Here is a 23,629-nt window from a genome sequence, read left to right as displayed (position 1 = left end):
AGGTCTACAGAGGCCTTGCCGCCATCTGACCTGCCTTGTGGGTGTGTGTCGGTGTGTGAATGCGTGCACGTGTGTGTGCTCTCAGCCTGCTCGCCTCTGTTCTGCCGTGTTCTCTGGTATCCAGGCCAATGGCTGGCACATAGCAGGCGCTCAGTAAGTAAAAACTGGGGGAAAGAAAATTGGCCATGATTTAGGCTTTATTTTGATGTCTTTTCAATTAAAGTCTGTAACTGAAACATGCTTTTTTGTTATCATTCTTGACAGTTAAGAGGAAAAAAAGTTCCAAATCGGAGGCCAAGGGAACCGTGTCTAAAGTCACTGGGAAAAAAATTACCAAGATCATCGGTTTGGGAAAGAAAAAGCCCTCGACAGACGAACAGACCTCCTCGGCGGAGGAAGACGTGCCCACTTGCGGTAAGAGGGGGCTTGCTGGCTGCCGGCCCCGCTCCTGCTCACCTCCGTGTCGCCGTCTTCCCAGTCTCACTGATTTGGCTCTGCTGAATTGGGCCTATGATCACATAAATGATAGGGAACGGATTACATTTTTATTGCCTATTAATGGGAGACTTTGCAGGGGTTTGAGATGATCTCTGAGGTCCTTTCAAGATGAAAAACAAACTCTCTCTTTGACCTCATGAAGTTCTTCCAAATTCCTTTTTAAGCAGTTTTAAACTGGAGCCCTTGCACGTGCCATTGGCCCCGGAGGGATAAAGTATGGTGGAACAGTGACCGAAGTACCACAAGCTCCTTCCCGTGGCCTGAAGTCATGAAACTAGACTTTCCCGTGCTGCTCCGTTTCTCAGACTTTAGCTTCAGGCCCAACCCAGCTCGTTGACGTCGCCCCTCGCCGGCCCAGGCTTCGTCCGTCAGTGTTTTCTGAGCAGACGCTGCTTGCTGGGACAGGGTCTGCACGTGGTAGGTGGTGGTGACCGGGATGGTCCCTGCTGTCCCTTGGTGTGCAGTCCAGCAGCCAAAGGGAGCCCTGAAACAAGGAGTCACAGAGACAGACGTGTGATGACTGACTCAGGAACACACAGGGACCAAGCTCCATGGATAAGTGACACTTCACATACGTCAGGTTCCCCAAGTGACCAGACTTATGAGAACCATGCGGCTCTTCTAAGGGAGAACCTTTAGAGGCTGAAAGATGGATATTTACCCTTTTAAGAAGTAGAGAATGGGCTGTCCCCTTCCTTGTGTCCCACAGTATGCAGGCAGCTCCCCGTCACTGTAAGTCCCATGATGCCTTTGATCTGTGGCCCCTCTGTCTACCCCCACCCTCTCTCTCTCACTGAGCATCTGCTCTGTCCGAGCTGTTGGTTGTTTTGGGGACACCAAAGGGTACGTGACTTAGATGCTGCTGTAAGTGCCCCACTTGGGCTGCACACACAAAGATGAGTTTATTCGGCAGAGATCCAGCCCCGGGTGTGAGCTCATACTGGGAGGGTGAGTGGGGCTCCAAGGTGGGTTGGCTGGGAGGAGGGATGGACAGCAGAGTGCGGGGCAGCGACACAGAGCAGCCTTGGGGGCTCCCTGAGGGACGATGGGGTGTATTCTCAGCTCCCTCTGGCTCTCACAGTTGTGATTCTAGGACGTCACAGGCGGTTGTGCAGAAGTGCGTGAGCAGGGAGGATGGCTGGGCAGGCAGCGGCGGTGGAGATGTCATCTCAGGGAGGGCCCCGAGAAGGGGCCACCTGGGGCTGAGCTGGGAGGGGAGATGGTGACACCAAAGGAGACCAGAGGTCTGGGAGCTCTGCATTCGGAGGTCCTGGACTGGCCCCGTCAGACAGCTGGGTCACAGAAGCGGGCCAACTGATGTGCCTTCCTATGTTCTGTCCCTGAAGAGAATTTGAGAGCAGCCGTCCTGCTGAAACTGAACCCGCTGGGCAGGGGTCCTGCAGGAGGGCAGAGGGGGGATCTGCTGATGCTGAGGGCCTGGTGCTCTCTGCCTTTCTGGGAGCAGCCTCAAGCCCTGGGGGGTGTGGGCCTGTTTCCCTCTCACGTTCACCGGGAGGGGAGATGGGAGTTAGGGGTTGAACATGGAACAGGGACTTCTCCAGCTAAAAGGGAACTACTTTCTTAGCTTTGTTTTTTGTTCTTAAAACTGCTCTAGGTCAGTGAAGGAAATAGAGGTTCTTTCATGAAGAACAATTAAACATTCATTGGAAGGCGACTTGGAGACTGTTGTCCAGGGCCCCCATTTTACACCTAGGACAGAGCACTCAGGAAGGCTGTGGGACTTGCTCTGAGTCACACAGCCCGCTGGGGACAGGGCCGGGCCTGCTGACCGGCTCTGTCCATGTGTGCAGCCCATGCGTCCTGCAGACCCCTCACATCCCCGAGGGCTCGCCACCCTCACGACTCCTGGTAGACAGCTGGTCCGGGACTTGCTCGGAGGCACACCAGGGCGGCTGCAGCCTGTCGCACCACGTGCGGGTTTCCCTCCAACTCGGAGTGGACATCTTCCACCGCTGCTGAGAGAGCACCCTTGTCCACAAGAGTTTAAAATTGTCATCTAGCTCTTTGCCAGGCCAGGGGAGGTGCCTGTAGAGAAAGAAAGGGGGAAGATGACAGTTTTCAGGTATTCTAGGACAGCTGCAAAGCCGCAGGCAGAAAGAGTGGCTGCATGAAGGCCCGAGACGCTGGCCCTGTCCAGCCGAGCCCCTGCAGCTGCGGGCCTCGTGCCACAGGCAGGCCGAGGGCCTCTGCCGCTGTTCGGCCCAGCTCTCACCCCTCTCTAGGCCCTGGGCCTGTGGGGGCTGCATTTGGCCCCAGCTGGATCTGCTCTACGAACAGCCCCTTGGACAAGATGCTCTGAGATGTGCACGCAGACCCCTAAGCAAAGCAGGGTCTGTTTCTGGCCCGTCTCCAGTGCTCACGAGTCCTGGAGTTACTGTCACTGTGTAAATTCAGCTGTTGTTACCAGGAATGCATTTCATGTTTTTCTCTCTTCCCCATCCTGTTTCTGTCCATCATTTGGACGAGTACCCATCCTCTCAACCATCCACCTTCTTCTCCTCTATGTCCCTGTTGGCCACCCAGAGCGGGGCGGGAACCTTAGGCTAATCCTGTGCTGAGGCAGTGCAGGGCCTCCAACAGTCTTATCTCTACTTAATTCTCGAGCTTTTTCCCTTCATTACTGGATTGCGGTTTAGGCCTAACTCACCCACCAGTCGTGTTCCCAGCACTGAGCACAGAGCCTGGCAGAAAACAGCAGCTCAGTGAACAGTTGTCGACCTGGTGAACTCCCTTAAGCAAGTTGCAGACTCCTCTGAGCCTCAGGTTCTCTACCTGTGAAATGGGCCCATACTCAAATTACTGTGTTGTCCTTCAAATTGAGGATTAAGTCATGAAACACGAAGCTCATTGCCTGCCTCACAATTTATGCTCAGTGAAAGGTCACTGATACTACTCACTTGTTCACCTGAAGAAAAACCTAAGCCTAGCAGATGTATTGAAGGCGGCCTCGGACAGGGCCAGGTGGGTGACTAGATAAACACAGAAGCTGAGCGAAAGGAAACTAGGGTGGAGGGCTTCACAGGTAGGATATTTCTAGGGTTCCTCTGATCTCTGTGTCCCGTGACTTTGTGACGTTTTTAGCAGTAGGATTTTTGGCAGATGTGCAGGAAAGTGACATGCTTCTCACTCTCTGTCATCATCCACCCACAAAGGGTCAGATGGCATTTAGTCAAGGGGAGGGAAGCGTTCTTGGCATAAGTTACCGTGTCAGGGGTGTGGTGAGTCCTTCCTACGCGTGCCTGCCAGAGGACATGTACCTCAGGTGGGACGGGGGTTTCGGTGTGGGCAGGGCCGGGACACTATTGGTGGGTTCTGGATGAGGGTCCCCTCCCCTGTGGCGACCCTGGCTGCTTCTCTGCTGCCCCTTCCCCCGACATTGCCTCTCAGCCAACTACAAACCGAGGCTTGCTGAGATGAGAGCAATGAACTCAAAAGCGTGACAAAGCCCAGGAGACGGCTCCCAGGCAGGCGCTGCCCTCTCCATCCTGGAGACGAGATCTGTGGACACGTGGCCCCCCCGTCAGCGGCCCTGCCGGCTCAGCTGCAACTGCTGGAGCTCGAGAGCCGACTGGCCCAGGACAGCTGACCCCCGCCCCCTGCAGTTGTGTGTTTGGGTCACTCAGGCCTGTGAAGTGACCTCACCGGTCACATGAAAGCCCCTGCACTCTTGCCACCATGGCTTTTGCAGGAAACCTTAGAGTTCTTCAGAATTGGAAGCAAAAATAATCTTAAAACATCAAACTGAAATTTCCCAAATTGTTAAGACAGAGTGACCTCTCCCTATAACATAAGTGGGAGTCAGAAAAAAAATTCAAGCAGTGCTGGAGTTGCCGTATAATGTGGGTCATCGAAATGCCCACGGCGAGCCTGTGAGCCTGTCCACAGAGCTCAGTCCATCCCAGCCTGGCTGCTCTTTGGCACCACCTGGTGGTGGGTGTCTGCCCTGTGATCATCTGGGGGCTGCTTGGGGTCCTGTGTCGCCAGGTGTTCCATCAGCCAGGCTAGCGATGTCCGGTGGGAGAAAGTTAGGGGACATGCGGCCTGCCCTCTGACCCCAGAGTCCTTAGAAGGGCTGCCTGTCCCTCACGCCCACGTCCCCCACCCAGGAAGTAGGAATTTCGGCCACCCCCGGCAAGAAGAGCTGAGGACGGTGAGCCTGGCAGAGGAGGCCAGCCACCAGGCATGGACACGTCTCCACAGAGTTTGCTGCCTGTTACCCTCTGCAGATCTGCAGATCTTGTTTTGCTTTTCCCTTTGGGGAGCTGCAACTAAATACGAGGAGGGCGTTAACACGTGGTAATTTCCTGTGACGTCGTGCTCGAAGTAAAGCGTGAGTCTGCCCAATATAATCTTTCCGTTTGTGGCTCACATGAAGAAACTCGTAGCGCTTGGTGACTCAGTCAGGGAAGAAAAGCCGGTGAGTACGTCCAGCCCTTCAGGAGACGCGGCACTCGCCTGTTAGCGGAGCCGTGTGGGCTGGTTAGAAGTCACAGCCACTCCATGAAATCTGTATTAGCTCTGGAAAAATGCATTGATGTTTGTGACAAATGAAAATGATCAGTTTCTTGTGTTTGAGGAGATTTCCTTTTTGAAAAATGAGGACAATTCTTGTAATTCCATCGCACGTGAAGATGTATATACGTGTGTCTCCACATCCACAGGGCGCTGCAGACACAGTGCAGCCTCAGAGACATGAATGACGAAATGCCACGCGCATTCAGACTCGGGCGTTCAGACCTCACAGTCAACAGAACCCTCCAGTCAGGGGGCTGCAGTAAGGGCCACTGAGGGCACCTGGGCCTCCAGGCAGGAGTCTCATACCAAGGACTTGCCGTCATTTGCTGGAATACTTCCAGTAGTGGGGAACTCATCCCCAGGCCTCCTGCTTCTTGGAGAGCTTCGTGTTCACACAGTGTATTTCTCATGCTGGGCCACGTCTGCCTCCCTGTAACTTTTCCCCCAATTTTGTCAATCGCAGCTGCTCAGAAGGAGTGTAAACCCCTTCCCGTGTGGTGTCCCTTCAGCCACTTGAAGACGCCTGCGCGGCCTCACCCCTCCTCTCCTTCCAGCACTGATGGCTCAGTGCCCTTCCACACACTCACGAGCCCCGGATCCCCGTGCATGTCCGGGAGCCGGTCCTTAGCACACACGCACCACGTCACATTAGGGCTTCTGGCGTGGTCTGTGCTGTCTCCTCAGAAGCCCCCCGAGCTGATCGAATGAGTCGTCTTGCAGGGGCGGCTCCTCCAGTTGCCAGGAGTTTGCGTGTGCAGATGTGCGGTGTGAGGGGTTGGTGTCTCCCCGGCTGCCTCCCAGAGACGGACGTGGGCGCGTCCCCGACCCCGTGGGGCCTGGGAGCTGACGGGCGCCGGGTCTCATTGCAGGCTACCTGAATGTGCTCTCCAACAGCCGCTGGCGGGAGCGCTGGTGCAGGGTCAAGGACAACAAGCTGGTCTTCCACAAGGACAGGGCCGACCTGAAGACCCACATTGTCTCCATCCCACTCCGCGGCTGCGAGGTCATCCCGGGACTGGACTCCAAACACCCCCTGACCTTCCGGCTGCTTCGCAATGGACAGGAGGTGGCTGTGTTGGAGGTAGGGCTGCGCACACGGTCATTTCCCTCCTGGGTCCAGCCAGACTCCCCGCCACTCCTTCCACCTGGGGAAGGCGGGGGCGGCCTTCTCTCTCACCTGGACCGTCTGGGGGGGTCCTGCTTTTCTTCTGCCCTCGCCTCCCTTCCAGGGGTCCCGACAGTGTGGACGGCACAGCCAGTTCCTCACGCAGCGTCCACATCAGACTGTCCGCCAGCTCACCCCCTTGTTTGATTTCCTCTCTGTATGTGTTCCCCTGGGAAATTAAATACACAGCCCCATACAGTGGGTTGCTTTTGAAAAGCGGCCACAAAACAACTTGTTTTAAAATTTCCGGTAGAACTTTCCCCCTGACTGTGGTCTGCCTCTGAAGTGGTGGTGCTTCCTTCACGTTGTCCTTGGGAATGCTCTGGGCTTCCTCACAGACGGAGCAGGTGCTTTTGGACAGCCAGTTGCCTGTAGACAGTGGCCAGTGAGCCAAAGTACGTGGAAGTTGAAAGAACACTTGGCTTTTAACAAACCCTTGGCTTTGTGTGCATTTTACTATTTGTTTGACTGCTTTTTTAGAGTTCCTTATTCACCAAAGCAGAAAAAGGCAATTAAAACTAATTTCTTAGTGACACACTGAAAACTTTCATTTTTGAAATTTAAAATTTTTATTTATCATCTATTATTAATTTATTCTTCTACCAAATTATTAATTCAGATCTTTTTTTCCTTTGTCTTTTATTCCAGTTAGTGTTTTCATGATTAAGATACAAAGATATACACACACATATGTATGTCCATGTATAAACAAATATCAGATCACAGAATTTCCAGAGTGCATGTTAAGTGTATCTGTGTTATATAGTCAATAGAAATGAGGATATTTTGGCTTTGGTGGAAGGGCTGATGTATGTCCTAAATTAATCAGATGCAGAGCCAAGTTCTAAATGACTGCAGCGATACTGCCCATGGAGGAAAGAGCGTGGGGCTTGTGGCCAAGATCAGAGAGGCCCAGTTAGCCAGTCTAGGAGGTCTTGGTGGGGGACAGGAGTTTGTTTCAGAGACTACTGTTTTTGTTGGGGGCAAAAAAAAAAAAAAGATTAACAGCATAGTTCTTCCACCTGCGGGGCTCCTCGCCCAGTGGTTTGGATGGTTTGAGATGACAGGTGAAAGGAGCGAGCCTGCCCCTCGTGGCTGACTCTGCAGCGTCTGATTTCACAGAAGGAAGGCCTGGCCTGGCTGAGGCCAGAGTGTCGGGGCCCCTGCCTTAGTTCTGTTGCAGACTTTGGTCACATCCAAACAGTGTCTGAAAAACAGAGCGTTGGGCCAGAGTCAGTGTGCTTTGTAAGCATTCATGCAGGCCAAAAACTGTCGGGTGGATGGCAGGAGAAAAAGCCGAAAACAGAAATGAGGAAGCTGTACTCTTGATGTAAAACAACGCGGATGCCATCTGAGAGCTTTGGCAGCAGATCTGAGGGAGGGTGCAGGGGCGGGAGCTGGCCCCCGCTGCGTTCAGGGTGAAGAGAGAAGCTGGCCAGGGTGCCGGGTGGAGAGAGAAGCCCCCGTGGGGCGGGGCTGGGGGGGGCGGGCCTTGTGCTGCCTCCGCTCCCGGCCCTGTAGGTGCAGCCCCATGTCCCCGGAGCCACAGTGGTCGTGTTTCACTGCCTTTGCCCTGTTCCAGTCTTGGCCTCAAACGCACGTCGAAGTAACACACAGCAGTCCACCGTAAGCAGAAACTTTGCCCGAATCAGTAAGGAAGTGCAGTGAGCCGGCCAAAAAGCTGTATTCGGTACTTTTTCTAAGATCGTTTTGTCTTAACTTTTGAGACAATTTCAGAATTACAGGAAAGTGAGAATGGTACAAGTAACTCCCGTATGCCCTTCACCCATACTCCCCACATACTAACATCTTACCATGTTTACTACCTCTCGTGTGGCTTCTCGCTCTCTGTGAAGTTTTTCAGAACCTTTTACAGATGTGTTTCTCCTTTGTCCCCAAAACACTTCAGGGTAAATTTGCTTAAAATGAAAGCTTTCCCTTACCCAAACCACTGTCTAATGATCAAAACCAGGAGATTAACACTCAGACAATACTATTATCTGACTTACAGATCTTAATCTGATTTCCCCAGTTATCCCAGTAACGCCCCCATAAGCAGAAGGAAATCCCAGGTCACGTGTTACATTCAGCTGCAAGTCTCTTTAGCCTTCTCTGTCTGGTCTCCTGCCATTGATACTTGTGATGGGTACAGACCAGTTATTGTGCAGAAGTTCCCTCAGTTCAAGCGTGTCTCCTGTTTCCCCGAAATTGGAATCTGGGTGTAGGTGTCCTTGACGGGCGGTGGGAGGGGCGGTGTGTTGTGTAATACCTCACACCAGCAGGTACACCTGTCAGTTTGTCCCACTGCTGAGGATGTTAACTTTGATCCCTAGCATGGGGCATCTTCTTCATGCTTCCCCATGCAGACTTACTGTGTTTCCCCTTTGTCTTCAATGAGCTTCATGTGGGAAGATAAGATGCTGTTCCAATATCCTGTTATCACTCACAGTTTCATCCACTAATTTTTAACATCCATTCATGGCTCTTGCCTGAAACAGTTATTACAACGACAGTTGCCAAATGGGGTGTTTCTAGTTCCATTATTCCTTCTGCACGTTATTAGTATCTACTAAAAGGGAGATTTCCCTTCCTCGCATTTAGTAAGCTATTCTTCTGTCTGTGTGTGTCAGCAGGGATTCATAGATTATTGTGTTGATCAGTGGTTATAATCCTTTATTGTCAGGACTTATTTTGGTCAAATTAACAGAGTTGGTCAGTGGAAAGCCCTCGGAGCTCTGTGGCCTTTGCTCTGTCCCTGTAATAACGACCCCGCAGTCCCCATCATTCTTGGAGCACTTCCCTCAAGCTGTGATGCAACACGATGTTCCAGGCTCGTCCGGCACTTCTCCCTGCCCCAGGCCTCTTGGAATCGGCCGTGCTCCAAAGAGCTCTAGTGGATCCCTCCCGGTGGAAAATGGTATTTAAAAACCAGATCTGGGTGAAAAGTGTACTCATTGTTACCGGAGTGTCATTGCCTCCAGGCCTTTTCATAGTCAAACATAGGAAATTGTGTGTGTGTGTGTGTGAACGTACACATACACGTATTCAGGCATGTATATATGTTATACAAACTTATAAGTGTGTATGTGCACATGTGTATACATACATATATGTATACACCCACATCTATATCCATGTATATCCTAAAAGCCACAAGATCATAACTAATGCTTCTAATTGCAGTCCAACACCACAAAGTTATCTTTTAAAAGCCTATGAAGAAATTCTTTAAAATGAAGAAAACTGTTAATAAACTGCAGTGTAATAGGATCAATCACGTCTTAGTGTATTGAAATACTTTAAAAAATGCTTAGATGAAACAGGAATAGCTGCACTGATACAGATTTGGTCATAGATACGTTCTTGGGATAGACTTGCTTTGGGAAGGTACAAAAGACTAGGGAAGAGAACATATTTGTGTTTTTTTTTAATTATTCAAGTATTCAAATCAATTCATTTCACTTTAGCAAACACTGATTACATTCTTACTCTGCAAGGCACGTATCTGGGATCCATCTGCTTTGTCCAATGGCCCCATCTGATACTGGCTGGGAATGGTCTGTTACTTGTATGACTCACTCGCCAATTCTGTCAGCACACATAAAACACCTTCTCTTGCCAGCAGCTCCTCCTCCTGAGAGGGTTTTGTGCCTGGCGTGGGGTACATACAATTACCTACTTGTCTTCTCATCAGTGTCCAGCTTGTCAAGGTTATAATAAAAAAACTCAATTTTCTTCAAGTCTTTAAGCTAAACTTACAAATCTTCCTTTACATAAAAAATTTGTAATTTTTACAAGAAGTTAAAATTTTATTTTTTCTCTGACAGTTAGCTCATACATTTGATAGCTCATTTGCTTTTAAACTTTAAATGTTATTTACATATTTGATCAATCAAATTTATTTAGACATTTTAAATACCATTATGAATGTAATGTAATTGGTTTTCTAAATCACATAACAAGGAAGGCTTAAAATTTTAATGAACCAAATCTTAAAGGTGTATTTCAGACTTGCAAATTAGGCAGGTAACATTTAGGTGGGGGGGGGGGGCACTTCAGACATCTTAAAAAACAGCATGCTCAAAGCCGACCAATGATTATAGACATTTCTACACCTGTGTAAACACGACTAATATGAAAATGAAAGTAGGTTAATTTCCTACCATCTAATCAGGGAAATCAAATTGCCATTTCAGGCCCATTTAGACCACAGCAAGGGCTCCTGGTCCTTTTGCTGCCCAGATTTTATTGCCAAATGAAGGAGGCTTTCTAAACAACTTCCTTAGCTGAGATTTAAGTGATCACATTGATGTCTATGTTTTACAGCCTACTGCCTTTCCCTCCAAACAACTGGAAGGCACTTTAGGGCCTCGGATTTTTGTCTCCTTGGGAATAATCATTGTGTAACTTGCGCTTTAAGGCTTAGCGTGAATGCAGCGTGAATCCCGTGACTCAGACAATGACCGTGTCCTCCTCGTGGGTTCCACACCTCACGTGCTTCCTGTTTCACCGCCTCTCCCATGATGTCATCTGTTTATTGACGTATTAGCGAAAACGTTAGAACTCTTCACCATTATTTCAATAAAGTGCTCTTTTCCCCCTTTGACCTCAACAGGCATCTTCTTCTGAAGACATGGGCCGATGGATTGGGATTTTGCTGGCTGAGACGGGGTCCTCAACCGACCCCGGGGCTCTGCACTACGACTACATAGACGTGGAGATGTCGGCGAATGTCATTCAGACAGCCAAGCACACCTTCTGGTAAGACCCAGTGCTGTGTGAAATGCCCTGAAGTTAAACGACTTCATTTTTTCCCTGATTTTTTTCACTGTTTTTGTAAGTATATAGCCTTAAAGAGGAAAAAACACCAGCTAAAGACTCTCCTTTTTGTATTATATTAATCAAAATTTTGCTGAAATATTTGTCATTTCAACCATCTGTGTTTTCTCTTAGAACAAGGATTGGCAGACTTCTCTGCAGAAAGCAAGATAGTGATATTTTTAGCCTTTTGGACCAAGTATTCCTGTTAAAACTACTCAGCTCTGCCACTGTAGTCACACACAATACATAAAAGAATGGACGTGGCTGTGTGCCAATAAAACTTTATTTGCAAACATAGACAGTGGGCCAGATTTGGCCCCTGGGCTGTAGTTTGCTGACCCCTGTATGAGGGGAACAGTTCTATAAAGCAGAGCTGATTCTACATATTGCTGTAATGGGAAGTGAGTTTTCAAGGCTGTCAGTCATGTACTTTTAAAACTTAAATTGTGATTTTTTTTTAAAAAGGCTATTATGTACAAAAGCATTTTTTTAAGCCATGAATGTTTCTTTAACATAATGATGGCAAAGATTATTATAGCAGCAGTTCTCAAAGCATGGTCCGCAGACCCTTAGGGGTATTTAAGGCCCTTTCAGGCAGTCCCAAAGGTCAAACTATTCTCATAACGATGCTAAGAAATTCTTTTTCTCCTTGGCTGTAGTGACATTTGCATCAATGGTGCAGAAGCAGGTGGAGGGCAAATTGGCTTAACAGCCTCAGTTGTCACACCACACTGCTATCACCATTGTCACTGCCACACACTTGCAAAAAGGAAATGCTGGATTCACTTAAGATGTCTGTGGTGAAGCAGTAAAATTATTACTTTTCCTGTGAAGGGCAGGTGGTGGGTATTGTTATTAAATCTCTTGAGCACGTGTCTTTTTATCATTTACATGACATAGCTGGCGGGGGGGGCACATAAAGCTCTTATGTTCGCTGAACTGCCGTGTTGTCTTAAGGAAAAGCTCTTGTAAGACTGAGTTGCTAACTAAACTAGCTGCTTCCCCCCCCCCTTTTTTTTCATTTTTACTTGAAAAACAATTTAGCAGATGAGCTGTGGTTATTCAGACTAAGGTATCTGCAGACATTTTTTCAAAAATGAGCCAAGTGAACCCTTTATCTCAAGGGAAACAATTGGCTGTGTTTGTTGCCTGTGATGTGGCTGAGCTTTCACTCGGAAATTAGAATTTGGGGAAATTGGTATCTGCCACCGGGAGCTGACGGCTTCAATACTTAGGCTTTCCTGGTGAGACTGGTGGTGATGTTGAGCGTGAGTTTTCTGGTATTGCATGAAGCGTGTCAGCATTCAAAGGTGTGCATAAATCTTGCACCAGCAGAAGGCCCGTTCTACGTGCAAGATAAAACTCATGGGCTCTCCTGCAAAAGAGGACCGAAAGCTTGCTGCTACAATTTCAGTTCTACATCGCAACTAATCATTAAGAAATGACCACTCGTCGAGCTTTGGTGTAGTATCAAAGCACATCTACGGTTACCTGGAAAAGCTATTAAAATGCGCCCCACCCTTCCAACTGGGGATCTGGGGCAGGCTGCGTTTCCTTCACACACTTTAAACAAAACAGCAGCCTGTGACAGGCTGAGAAACAAGTGTGAGAATCCAGCTGTTTTCTGTGAAGCCAGATGTTGAATAGAGTTACAAACGTGTAGAACCAGGACCACTTTCCTCACAATTTTTTTTTTTTTGGATAACATAGTTAGTTTTCGTAAAAGTATGTTGAAATATGTCGGATTTATTCCTGTTACTTTTAAATGAATAAAAAAGAATACGTTTTTGAGTTTCAGTTTCCAATAAAGGAAGCATTGATAACACCACAGAAACGAAAGCTCTTTGGGAGTCCCCGGTAACTTTTAAGGATGTAAAGACTAAAACGTTTGAGGATTGCTGATCACAGGAGTGAGTCAGGGAGACGAAGCGGCAGCTGACTCGTGTTGCATACTGCCCACTGCCTAAAGCAAGGGCTGGTCAGCCTTTCCTGTGAAGGGCAAGATGGTGAGCAGTTTCAGCTTTGCCGACCACACGTTCCCCATGGTGACAACCCCTCTGTCGCCATGCCCAGCTCTGCGTGGTCGGGGAAGAGCAGCAGGACGGTCCTGAGACCAGTGGACATGGCCGTCTTGGCAGGGGTTTGCTGTGAGCTGTGCCGTGGGATTACGAGGGGAAGGGCGCTGGGCCAGGAGGAGGGAGACCGGGTTCTGGCCCCGCTGTCCTAGTTACTAAGCGGGAAGTTTTGGGCAAGGCATCACAGCCTCTCCGTGTCTCAGCTTCCCTGTGTGGAAGATAGAGGCGAGTTCAGAGGGCGTCCAAAACTTCTAGCTCTGATGTCTGTGGCCCCTTGATTCCTGCTTCTGTTTTAGAGAGACTGGACTGGAGCCGAGGAAAGGAGGACTGAAACAGAGCAGGCAATGGAGTTACGTAATCAGCAAGTGACCATAAACAAACCAACAACGTTGGCAAGCCCTCCGGGGCTCCCTAAGACAATGAGACCTTTGAATGTGAAGATGAGCATGGACGCTCACACTGTCCTTTGCCCGCTTCACGTGGACACCGCTGGCTGGTTTGTCCACACACGTGGTGTTACGGGGGATTCGAGCAGTCTTCCTTTGTGTCTCAGGTGGTGGTGCAGAGTGAACGGTTATCAGTGCTCAGCCAGGACATCCTGGGCTGGGTACAGATGACTCTGGCCCATGTTAGGGATCAGGCCGCCGCTCACCCGACTACGGGAAATAGCCTTGGCAGAAGGAAGTAGTCGTGTACAACTTTAACAGAAAATCTCCAGGAGTGCGAGAGGATTTTTGGCATATAAACCACCTATTCTTACTACTGTTCTGTTGTGTGAAAACCAGGCGGCGTGGTCTGGTGCTGACTCTTCTGCGGGCCCTCAGCACTTTTCCATCACCACATTTTATCTAATCAGCAAAATTACAATGACTCTTTTGATCATGTAGTAAATAAAGCACATTTAAAGCAGCTTTTTAAGAAATGTAATGTCCAGTTTGGCAAAATCTACACACCTAGGGTGATGTGAAAGAAAGGAGGTCGTGGTTATTACCTGTACTACCGTGGGCATTACTCGTTTCCAAAAAGCCTCTCCTAGGTCCACACTGCAGCTCTGATGGTAATAAACAAACTGACAACCACATTTAAGAGAAACCTTGACTGCAAATAGTTCCCCTGGAACACAAAGGAGTGGCATGTTCATCTAAACCAAATGTGAGAAGGCCACATTTTTGAGAAAAGAATGTAGATTGCAAAACTGAAAACTTATTTATTAAAAATATGCTTGTAGTGAGTTTATGGCTGAAAGAATGTTTGCCAGCCTATTAATATCTTTATAGGAGATGTTACTTAGCAGCAGAGTTCATTTTTATTTATTAGTTTTCTGCTAAACCTTCTTGTAAAACTTACAGGAGAAGAGATTTAACAAGGAAACAGTGTTCAAAATATAAACTGTGGTAGCTTGCCAGTGTGGTAAATAATCTAAGATTAAGTTAATCTTTGCCTTTATGTGTTTTTCTGTGGGGAATTTTCTGTGCATTGAATTACGTCTGAGGGAGAAAGGGCAGTAATATATTTTGGGAAGAGGACAATAAAAGAAAAAATAGTCATGTCAAGTCTCCCAGAGAAGTGCTATATTTAAGAGTATTAATAAGGTAAACAGTTGAAATGCACTTTTCTGGAGACCTATTTTTAAGTAACATATATAGGTGACCGGATGCAAGGAAAACTTTCTGAAATTTTCTTCTGAAACTCTTTTCAAGACATGCTTGGTTGGAGACCCACAAGACAGCTATAGCAATCCTGATGACAAGAGCTGTAGGTCAGCGTGGACAAGGAGAGGGCACAGACAGACTGCCAGGGAGCTGTCCGCTTGAGTCACCCTCTCACCTGAAGCCCTGGGAAGTGACTCTAAATGTACTTCCTTAAACCCTAGATGAGCCTTGCACGTGTTGCACTAAGTGAAGTAAGCCAGGCACGAGAGGACGAATGCTGGGTGGCCCTCTCACACGAGGTGCTGGAGCCGGCAAGTCTACTGAGGCAGAAAGTGGAATTGAGGGGGTGGGGACAGAACTCCAGTTCGGGAAGATGCCAAGCTCTGAAGACAGGTGGCGGTGATGGCCACACAGTGATGCGAATGTACGTAATACCCCAGAGCTGCACACTTAAAAATGCTTAACATGGCAAAGCTTCTGCCATGTATATTTTACTAATACATATATTTTTTCTATGTCTTTAGTTTTTGGCTTAGCAAGTGGCATGTGATCTCTTATCTCACTTCCACTTCTCTATTTGGCTAAAAATCCCATTGTAGAGAGAGCACCAGGCCAGAAAACGAGGGACCTACTCCTACGTCTTGGCTCCACTCGCTGTTTAGGGCCCGGAGACTTGGTTTTGGGACCCAGGTCCCTCTCTGTGAGATGAGGGCTGGGCTAGCTGGTGGCTGAGGCCTCGTCCAGCTAGGACATCCTCCGTGTCTGTGACCTCCCATCCTTGTGTCCTGTGAGTCAGAAGCATCCCGCCGGTGTCTGTTCCAAGTCAGCTCCTGTCCTGCCCCTCGTAGTCCACACTCCTTCCTGGTGTCCCTGCCCCAGCGTGAACACGAGGCACAGCGCCGGAAACGGAGGCACAAAGCAGGCAGGGGGCAGAATACTCTCAAACTGGATGTTTCAACCCGAAAATTTTACGTATTTAAAAACAAACCAAATCTTTGTCTTTCTTGTAGTCTTTCTTTTCTATATATTTTCTTTTCCTAAATATATTTTCATGTATTTTAAGTGTCAAATAATCATATGCATTTTTTTTAATCAGAAAAAAGCAAGAAGTTTCTTGTAAGTTAGAGAGTAACGTTTAGGGCGGCCTAGCGGTGCAGAGCCGTCTTCCCCCAGCAGGGGGCAGTGTGCACACCCAAACCTCCACCTGCACGGGAGCCGCGGGCAGTTCCCCCTCACCCTTCGGACTAAGGCTGAACCAGCACTCACGGCGGCGGCGCTCCGCTGCCAGGTCTCTGGTCAGAGAGGTAGCTTTCTCCTTCCCCTGTACTGCCCTCTTTTCTTTTTTCACTCGCTATCTTTTCTGTTCAACTAGTTACCATAGAAATGTAAGATCCCAAGAAGAAATTGAAAAAAAATTTTTTTTTTTTTTTTACTTGCGGCCGCCTTAGTTTTCCCAGCAGGAGAAAACGGCACGTAGGTTATGTCTTGCCTAGGCGTCAGGCCTTTCACTTAGAACGGACGCCACGGGCAAACCGGCCAGACGCTCGTTCATTGCCCCAGCTCCTGCGAGGGGCACCTGGCGCTGATCTCCTAGTGGGGGGCAGGCAGTGGACATGCAGCTCTGTACTGTGTGAGGTGGGCGTGGGTCTCAGGATGGAGACCGTGGGGGAGGTAGGCGGTGATGCTGTTTATTTGGGGGGATCAGGAAGGGCTCCTCAAACTCCCTTGGAGACAGGAAGAAGGAGGGGTCTGTGGAAGAAGAGCTGCAGGGGGGCCGGGGCGGGAGGCAGGCCACGCAGCACTCGGGTTACTCTTGGACGCACTCCAGAAGCCCCCCGAGGCTTTGAGCTGGGCAGTGACGTGGGGTGGAGGTAGCCTCTGTGAGTGGCCCCCAGACGTTCAGGGCAGGGGGGGGGGGAGCGGGGGAGACAGCTGTGCCGAGGGGGCAGGGTGCTGAGCGGACATGGAGGACTCTAGATGCTGTTCTGAAGAGTTTGTAGAAGGGGGTCCATGAACTTGTCCTGAAAAAGGCCAGATGGTAACTGTTTCGGTTCTGCAGGCCATGTGGTCTCTGCCTTCAAGGATTACCAGGCTCTTGAAAGAGGCATGTAAAAAAGAAGAGAAAAGAAAAAGCCACATACAGTTTTTAAACCAAGAATCAAGGTGGGGGGAGGGTACAGCTCAAGGAGCGGAGCGTGGTCTGAGCCTGCACGAGGCCCTGGGTTCAATGCCCAGTACTCCCTCCAGAAATAAATCTAATTACCTCTCCCCCCAAAGTAAAATAATTATATAATACAATAATAAGCAAATAAAAGATCAATAAAAGTATAAACACAAAGTAGTCCTTTCTTCTTAAAAAAAAAAAGAGTCAAGGTAAAGAAAGGTGCCCCAGAAAAGCTTTACTGACAGAAGCAGGCAGTGGTCTGGAAGGCCTGCCTGTGTGGGCTGCTGATAATGAAAGTGGTTATTTGCTGGACACCAGGTATGTGCAGGCTCGTTCTGTGGCCCCAGCAGGGCTGTCACCCGTCTTTCCCCGGTCCTCGGGCAGGTGTCACTGGTGCTCAGGCTCAGAGCCTGCCCGGCGGCTGTAACTGAGTGCCATGCTCCGCCGGTCCGCCCGCTGCTCCCGCCCCTGCTCCGGGCGCAGCTGAGCGTCCACCAGCACTCCTGAGACTTGTTGCCCCATCAGAGGACTGTGACTCGTTTCCTTTTCTTTCAGTTTCATGAACAGGCGCGTCCTGTCTGCTAACCCGTACCTCGGGAGCACCTCCAACGGCTACGCGCACCCGAGTGGCCCGGCGCTGCACTACCACGACGTCCCCTGCATCAACGGCGCGGTGAGTGCCCTGCGGCCGCGCAGCCGCCCGGGAGCGTCCGAGGCTGCCACCCCTCCTCTCAGCCCGAGTGAGGGAAGGCTTTAAGATGAAAACTCCGTCCCTCGTCTCCTGCCCTCGATTCTGACTCGCTGTTCATCTCTATCTGTGTTTGAACAAGCAGGTAGACGGTTTGTCATTCGTGTCGGTCCATTAATTCAACACCATCAGAAAGGAACCGGTGCCGGGGGTGACAACCCTACTGCCACCTCCAGACACCCTCCCTCCTCCGCATGGTGGACTTAGGGTAACTGGGACATGGCACCCGCCACCCCATCCGGGGCGGTGCATATGTCATATGTGAATACCGGAGATGGTTAGCGACGGCTTTGGAATTAGACTAGCCTCCTGGGCCTGTTTGGCCTCAGCAGTTTGGGGATCTGTCTCAGGATTTTGTGTCCGATGTGGGATTCGGTGAACATTTGTTTCGCTGTGTCTCCATCATATTCATCTCACACCCGTTGACTGAGCACCCTCTCCTGCGGGCCAAACTCCACACCCCGCTCTGGGCGAAGACGAGGCCTTCAGAGGCAGCAGGCTTGTGAAGGGGCGCACGAGAAGCCATTCTGCCAGTTTCTCTCCCAGTATCGGGTGGATTTTAAATTGGCCTCTGTGTTTGTTTGCAAGGTAGGCATGGAGCATGTCTACGGTGATTTTTTCAAACTTGGGAGGTAGAGTATTTTCTTACTGTCTGGCTTATTACTCTTTTGTCCATTATTTCAATGGACATTATCAGTCAGCTCCCTGTTACCATCATAACAAGGCCACACCTGCCCAAAGCAGGACCCAGCAGACCACTGCCTTCTCAAGTGGAGTGAGAGGGGGTCAGGACTCCTGGAGCTCAGGGATAGAAGCAAACTGATAATCAGGTTATTGTGGTCTGGGTCAGAAACAGCAGCCAGGTAATAGCGAACGATGATGACACATAGTCCGGGTCCGGGACATCCAGCCCTGGGCCCTCCTCTGGTCACTCACCTCCTGCCGCCGTGACGAGACCACCTTGCAGGTCCTGCCAGGGGAGCAGTCTGTCCATCGGCTGCTTGATTAAAAAAGAACTTCCCCTCAGCACACAGCCCACCCCTTTCCCTCCTCACCTTCTTCCTGCCCTCCCTCTCCCCCCCATTTCCTTCCTTATTTTCTGGGTGTCTCCTGGGGTCCAGGCACTGTGCTAGGGATTGAGAACAGAATGGATAAGATGGTGCCTGTGTCCTCAGAGGGCCTCCCCATCTAGTGGGAGGAGAAAGGGGAGGGGGAGGAAGGGCCGGCTGGCTAGGTAGGGGTGTGGTCAAGGGCAGATTAAGATGAACTGGGGCCCCGTGGGAGGTCTGGGTGTTGGGGGGGCAGGCAGGCTTTGAAATCCCATCCGAGCAGCAAGTCCATCAGGTGGGGTCCTTTCTGGGTCTGGAGTGGGTGGGAGACGAATCCCCTCCCACAAGAAGATTCACACGAGGCCCAGTTGGACCTTCTTGTCCCCCAGTCCCCCCACCACCTTTGCCATGGGGTCTCCAGTGTTGGGGGCTCCAGCACCCACTCCAGCAACAGCGGAGAGGCTCGTGGGAGCCACGCCCCCGGGGAGGGCCCACGGTGGCCCTTACAGGAGCAGGTGCCAGCCCGTCCCCCAGCCTTTTCCTGGCCACTGTGCACCTGGGTGGCCCCAGCTCTTGGCCTCCGCTCACTTTGAGCAGCACCAGTGAGTCTTGGCAGAGCCCGCCCCTCATCGTGGACCCAGCTGCCGAGCTCACCCTCCCAGGACCAGCTGCTCCTCTGGGCTTTGGGTCTCGGCTCCACCTGTTTGGGAAAGACACCACACACTCCTGTCTCTCCGTCTCCCTGCCCGAAGGCCCGCTCGTGTGCCTCTCCGCCTAGGGTTTCTCCCCTACCTAGGTGGGCCGAGCAGTTTAGAGAAAGCACGGACCTGCACAGACACTGGTCTGGTTCCACCATCTGTCGTTCCCGTTTATATTATGCGGGTTCAGGCACCCCCAGGAAAGAGCTTCCTTTAGGTCGTTTACGGCTTAAACAGGTTAGAAATAAAAAGCTGCCGTTTTCGAAGGCTCTGCGCCTGGGAGTCGTGTCTGCACGTGCATCGCCGGGCGTGCAAGAGAGGTGGTGAAGATGCGGCTTCCTGTGCACAGCAGCGCGGCTCCCCTGCTTAGTAAGGGCGTCCTGCAAGTTCAGGCCTCTCTTCAAACTACCGTTCTCCCTGCTGGGCTCCTTTCCCGGGCCCTGTCTCCTGGGGGAGCCTTCACATCTCGGTTTTATAAATCTCATACTTCTGACCTAACACCTGACGTTTTAGCAGTGTTTCAGCTCCAGGAACTCTCGCCCACTCAGCATTCCCCCGGCACCTGAAGCAGGGTAAGAGGGAATCTCCAAAGCCACCTCCGACAGGCACACACGTGCTTCTTCCTGTTTTCTTCCAAGTGACTTAATCCTTCAGTATTTTAGGAAAATGACTCTTTAGTTGGACTGACCGCCTTAATAACTCTGGGCAAACAGATAATGCTGGGTTGCCATTATGAAACACTCATACCCAGGTTTCCCTGCCTCCGTGTGCCATTATTTTTAGGTTGTAGACGGGTCCCCGGCATCACAAAAGTAGACACACTGAAGTGATGGCGAAGGAATTAACACACGCCTGCTGTGAAAGTTTAAACTTTTTCTATTTTTATAACAAAAGGCTGCAATTACATTCTGGCAGAAAGGAACCCGGCAAGAAGGGTATAAAAATAGAGTAAAATAAGTATAGTCTATGAATTAATATTTTCTCTCTTTTTTAAAATGCAAAGCAATTTATAAAGACCTTTAAAACTTAAAAGAATCTGGCGGTGGTTGTTAGTTTGGGTTTTAGTTTATGCTTTAATGTCCATGTTCTAAAGTGGCTTGTAGCTATTTTAATCCTTCATAAAAAGACTTTCCACTCACGCAATGCCATTATAGCCACTATATTTTGAAACATCCTGTTTTCTAGGATGGTTTGATTTCTTTCTTTTCACAGACTGTTTTTCGGTTACTGCACTTTCTTCCGGCCTCACCGAGTGTGGCACACGAGGGCAGGCAGACAGCCACCCACAGACCTCAGGCCCCGATGTGCGCACGGCAGGCCCAGGTGGTCTGACCCGAGCCCTCATCCTCCCGGCGGCCCAGAAGCAGCCTGAGCTCAGGGACCTCTTGCTTCGGCTCCCCCAGCTTAATAAGATTCCTGTGAGAAAGAATTATATGAGTCAGTATTACTGTGAAATAAAATAAAGCGCTTTGCTGGGATCTCAGCGCATCTTCTCGGTGGAGCCAGAGCTCTGGGTCTCCGGGGCCCCCAGCCAGCCTTCCTTTCCCGACACCACACTGCTTCTGCCTCTGGATTAGGAGGACTTCTGAAATCCGGTTCTTTGGAAAAAGAAATGTCCAATCTTTCTTTCTTTTTTTTGGGTACTTTAAAAAAAAAAAAAACAGAACAAAGCAAAAATATCATAAGCTGATGACCCTGGGAACAGAAAAATAACCCTTTCCTTAAGCCCCGCAGGGAGAGCCTTCTTTTGAATCAGCCCACCTGCTCATGTGTGTGTTTCATTGGTAACGGCTGGGGGGGGGAGCGTGGACGTGCTTTCGGGGTGCTTGCTAACAACATCTCGCCCCGCTTTGCACTCTGCGGCCGCGGCACTAACGGCGAGGCTGTGTGTGTTGCAGTGGGAACCTGACGGCGGCTTTCCTGCGCCCGGTGGCGGAGGCCCGGGAGAAGAGGCGCCCTGCGATCCCGCGGTCCTGTACGATAACTTGCCGTCCCCGAAAATCTTTGCGCGCTGCCCGCCTGCTGCCAGGAGGGCTTCTAGGCCGCCCGCTGACGGCCTGTCTCGTAACCATTACAGACACCCTGCCTCCTGCAGCCTGCCCTCCTCCCCGTCTGTCACTAACACCTCTTCTCTGGGGAGGGCATCTCTCGGGCTCAGCTCCCAGGTACGGCACCCCAGTCTGTCTTCTTCTAGAACCCCCTTAAGCCATGATCCTCCGGCAGGGTTTTGCAAGGACAGTGTATTCACCAGCTTGTGGTCAGTGAGACTTCTCAAGGATGGGTGTGATTTCCTCTTCGACTAGAATAGAATTTCAAATGCAATCAATGTTTGGCCACCCAGGAACGGATTAAATATGCCTAGCTAGTTCCCAGTTTGTGTGCTGTATTTCTTTGCCTGGCCCTCTTTCCATTCCTGGAAAATTCCCCAGTGGATTTCATAAATTATGCCAATTAAAGGCAAAGATTTGAAAGAGGATAGGGACAGGACAAGTTTTCAGAAGATTTTTGAGCTGCAAGTTCCTTTCCTGTGTTTCTGTTTCATGTAAATGGGGAGTGGTGGACTCCACGTGGTAACTGCTTTTCAGTCTTTACACCTTAAATAGGGTTATTCAGAGAACCATGATGTTTTTCCATAATGAGTAAGTACTCAAGTGTACTCCCTACAGCCAGCCAGACAGTAAGGATTTGTTGAACGGTAAATGACCTTGATTTTGAACTACTGTCCATCCCACGCCTCCTGCCTGTGGCAACATCTCCGTATAAGTGTTAATTCTGCGTTTTCATGCATTTCAACCTAGGAATTTTTTTGTGCTTTGCACGAAGATCTAAGCACCATGTGGAGGAGTGCTCTACCAACATAAAGCAGATGGTCACGTTTTAAATTACTTTCTTTTCCCTCCATTTTTTTTTGGGGGGGGGGTAATCTTAAGAAAGTAATGAATGCCAAGTAAGATCCTAGAATCTCAGGGTGTGATGGCTCATAGCAGCTCTTCCAAATGAAGTTTTCTTCACGATCACATGGGAAGATTTTTGTTTTTCATTTTTAACAACAGTTGGAGACTGTGATTCAGTGAGTCTGAGGGGCCCAGGCAGCTGTGTCGTCAGACGTGGGGGCCACGGCCTCCTGGCTTTTTTATGAGTCCTTCTGTAAAAGGTCTGGTAGGTCACACGGTTCACCTACTAAGTGAATGCATATCTGGTGGTGTATTTTTGACTTTTTATTGGTATTAGAGTTCCCTTCAGTAAAAATTATGGGGCAAAATATGCTATCTTGTATGTTTGGATTGTCCCCAGATTAGTTCAGAATCATTTGATATAAGGTTTATGTGTGTTTGCTTTTCATTCTTTTTTGTTTTGCTTTAAGTAGGACACACATTTGCAAGTTGAATTATAGCACCTTTAGTTTTCCTGTCCTCATTCGGCCATTTGAATTGGGGACCTGCTATTTAATGGAGAGAGCTCACACGTCCTGCACACCCACAGTACGTGTGCTCTAGGTGTGTGGTGTGTCATTTAACCTGTTTAGGAAGCCTGTGGGAGGCATCAGTATCTTTGTGCTTTTACACTGATTCACTCATTTAATGACAGTTTTTTTTTTATTTTATTGGAGTTTTTTGGGGAGGGTAATGAGATGTGTTTATGTATGTCATGGAGGTACTGGGAATTGAACTCAGGACCTCGTGCATGCTAAGCACGTGCTCGACCACTGAGCTCTACCCTTCCCCCCATTATCCTTATATTTTTAAATGAGCCCACAGAGGCTCAGGAAGTTTTAGTGATTTGCTCAGCGTCTCCCAAGTGATGGAGCCAGAATTTGAAGCTCCGCAAGCCCAGGCCCACGGCAGGAAGCAGCGGGGACAGCGGGGCGGCCCGGCTGGGACGTCCACAGGCAGCTCCCGCCATCCAGCTGAGGCGCACACACACTTAAGCAAAATGCAGCACCCGTTGGCTTGCAGCAAAGAAGCGGGGGCCTTGCTGAATCTTTTAACCCTGCGGTTCGTTAACACCTGGGCCACGCTGTCGCTGTGTTTTGCTGCCTGTGCATCCTCCCTCAGCCCGTCAGTGACTCGGAAGGCAGCTATTTACCCAGTTAGGACGCAACATAACCCCTGGCAGTTGGACTCCTAAGTGCTCAGTCCTGCTGCTCCGCTAAAGAGCTTTCCACCAAAATAAAAGCTGTGTGTCTCTGGAAACAGACTTTCAGTCATCTCAGCCGAATGCCC

The 23,629-nt window shown here is 49.8% G+C and overlaps 1 protein-coding gene across 2 annotated transcripts in view; it reads left to right on the top strand.

Moving 5' to 3' along the window:
* The window catches only part of AFAP1 (actin filament associated protein 1), a 135,421-nt gene that overhangs the window by 95,938 nt on the left and 15,854 nt on the right, over positions 1-23,629 (top strand). Inside the window, exons 9-13 of one of the 2 annotated variants that reach the window (XM_031437914.2) lie at positions 265-414; positions 5,904-6,115; positions 10,815-10,960; positions 17,467-17,584; positions 21,305-21,571. In XM_031437914.2, the coding sequence (XP_031293774.1) occupies positions 265-414; positions 5,904-6,115; positions 10,815-10,960; positions 17,467-17,584; positions 21,305-21,571 (893 nt within the window). The remainder of the gene's footprint in view (positions 1-264; positions 415-5,903; positions 6,116-10,814; positions 10,961-17,466; positions 17,585-21,304; positions 21,572-23,629) is intronic. The other variant, XM_031437929.2, reaches the window with a different exon arrangement.

Source organism: Camelus dromedarius, chromosome 1 (genome assembly GCF_036321535.1).
Source record: "Camelus dromedarius isolate mCamDro1 chromosome 1, mCamDro1.pat, whole genome shotgun sequence".
In the NCBI taxonomy this organism is placed as follows: domain Eukaryota; kingdom Metazoa; phylum Chordata; class Mammalia; order Artiodactyla; family Camelidae; genus Camelus; species Camelus dromedarius.
The sequence above is the reverse complement of the archived record's forward strand: the minus strand, read 5'-3'. Positions and strand labels throughout refer to the sequence as shown.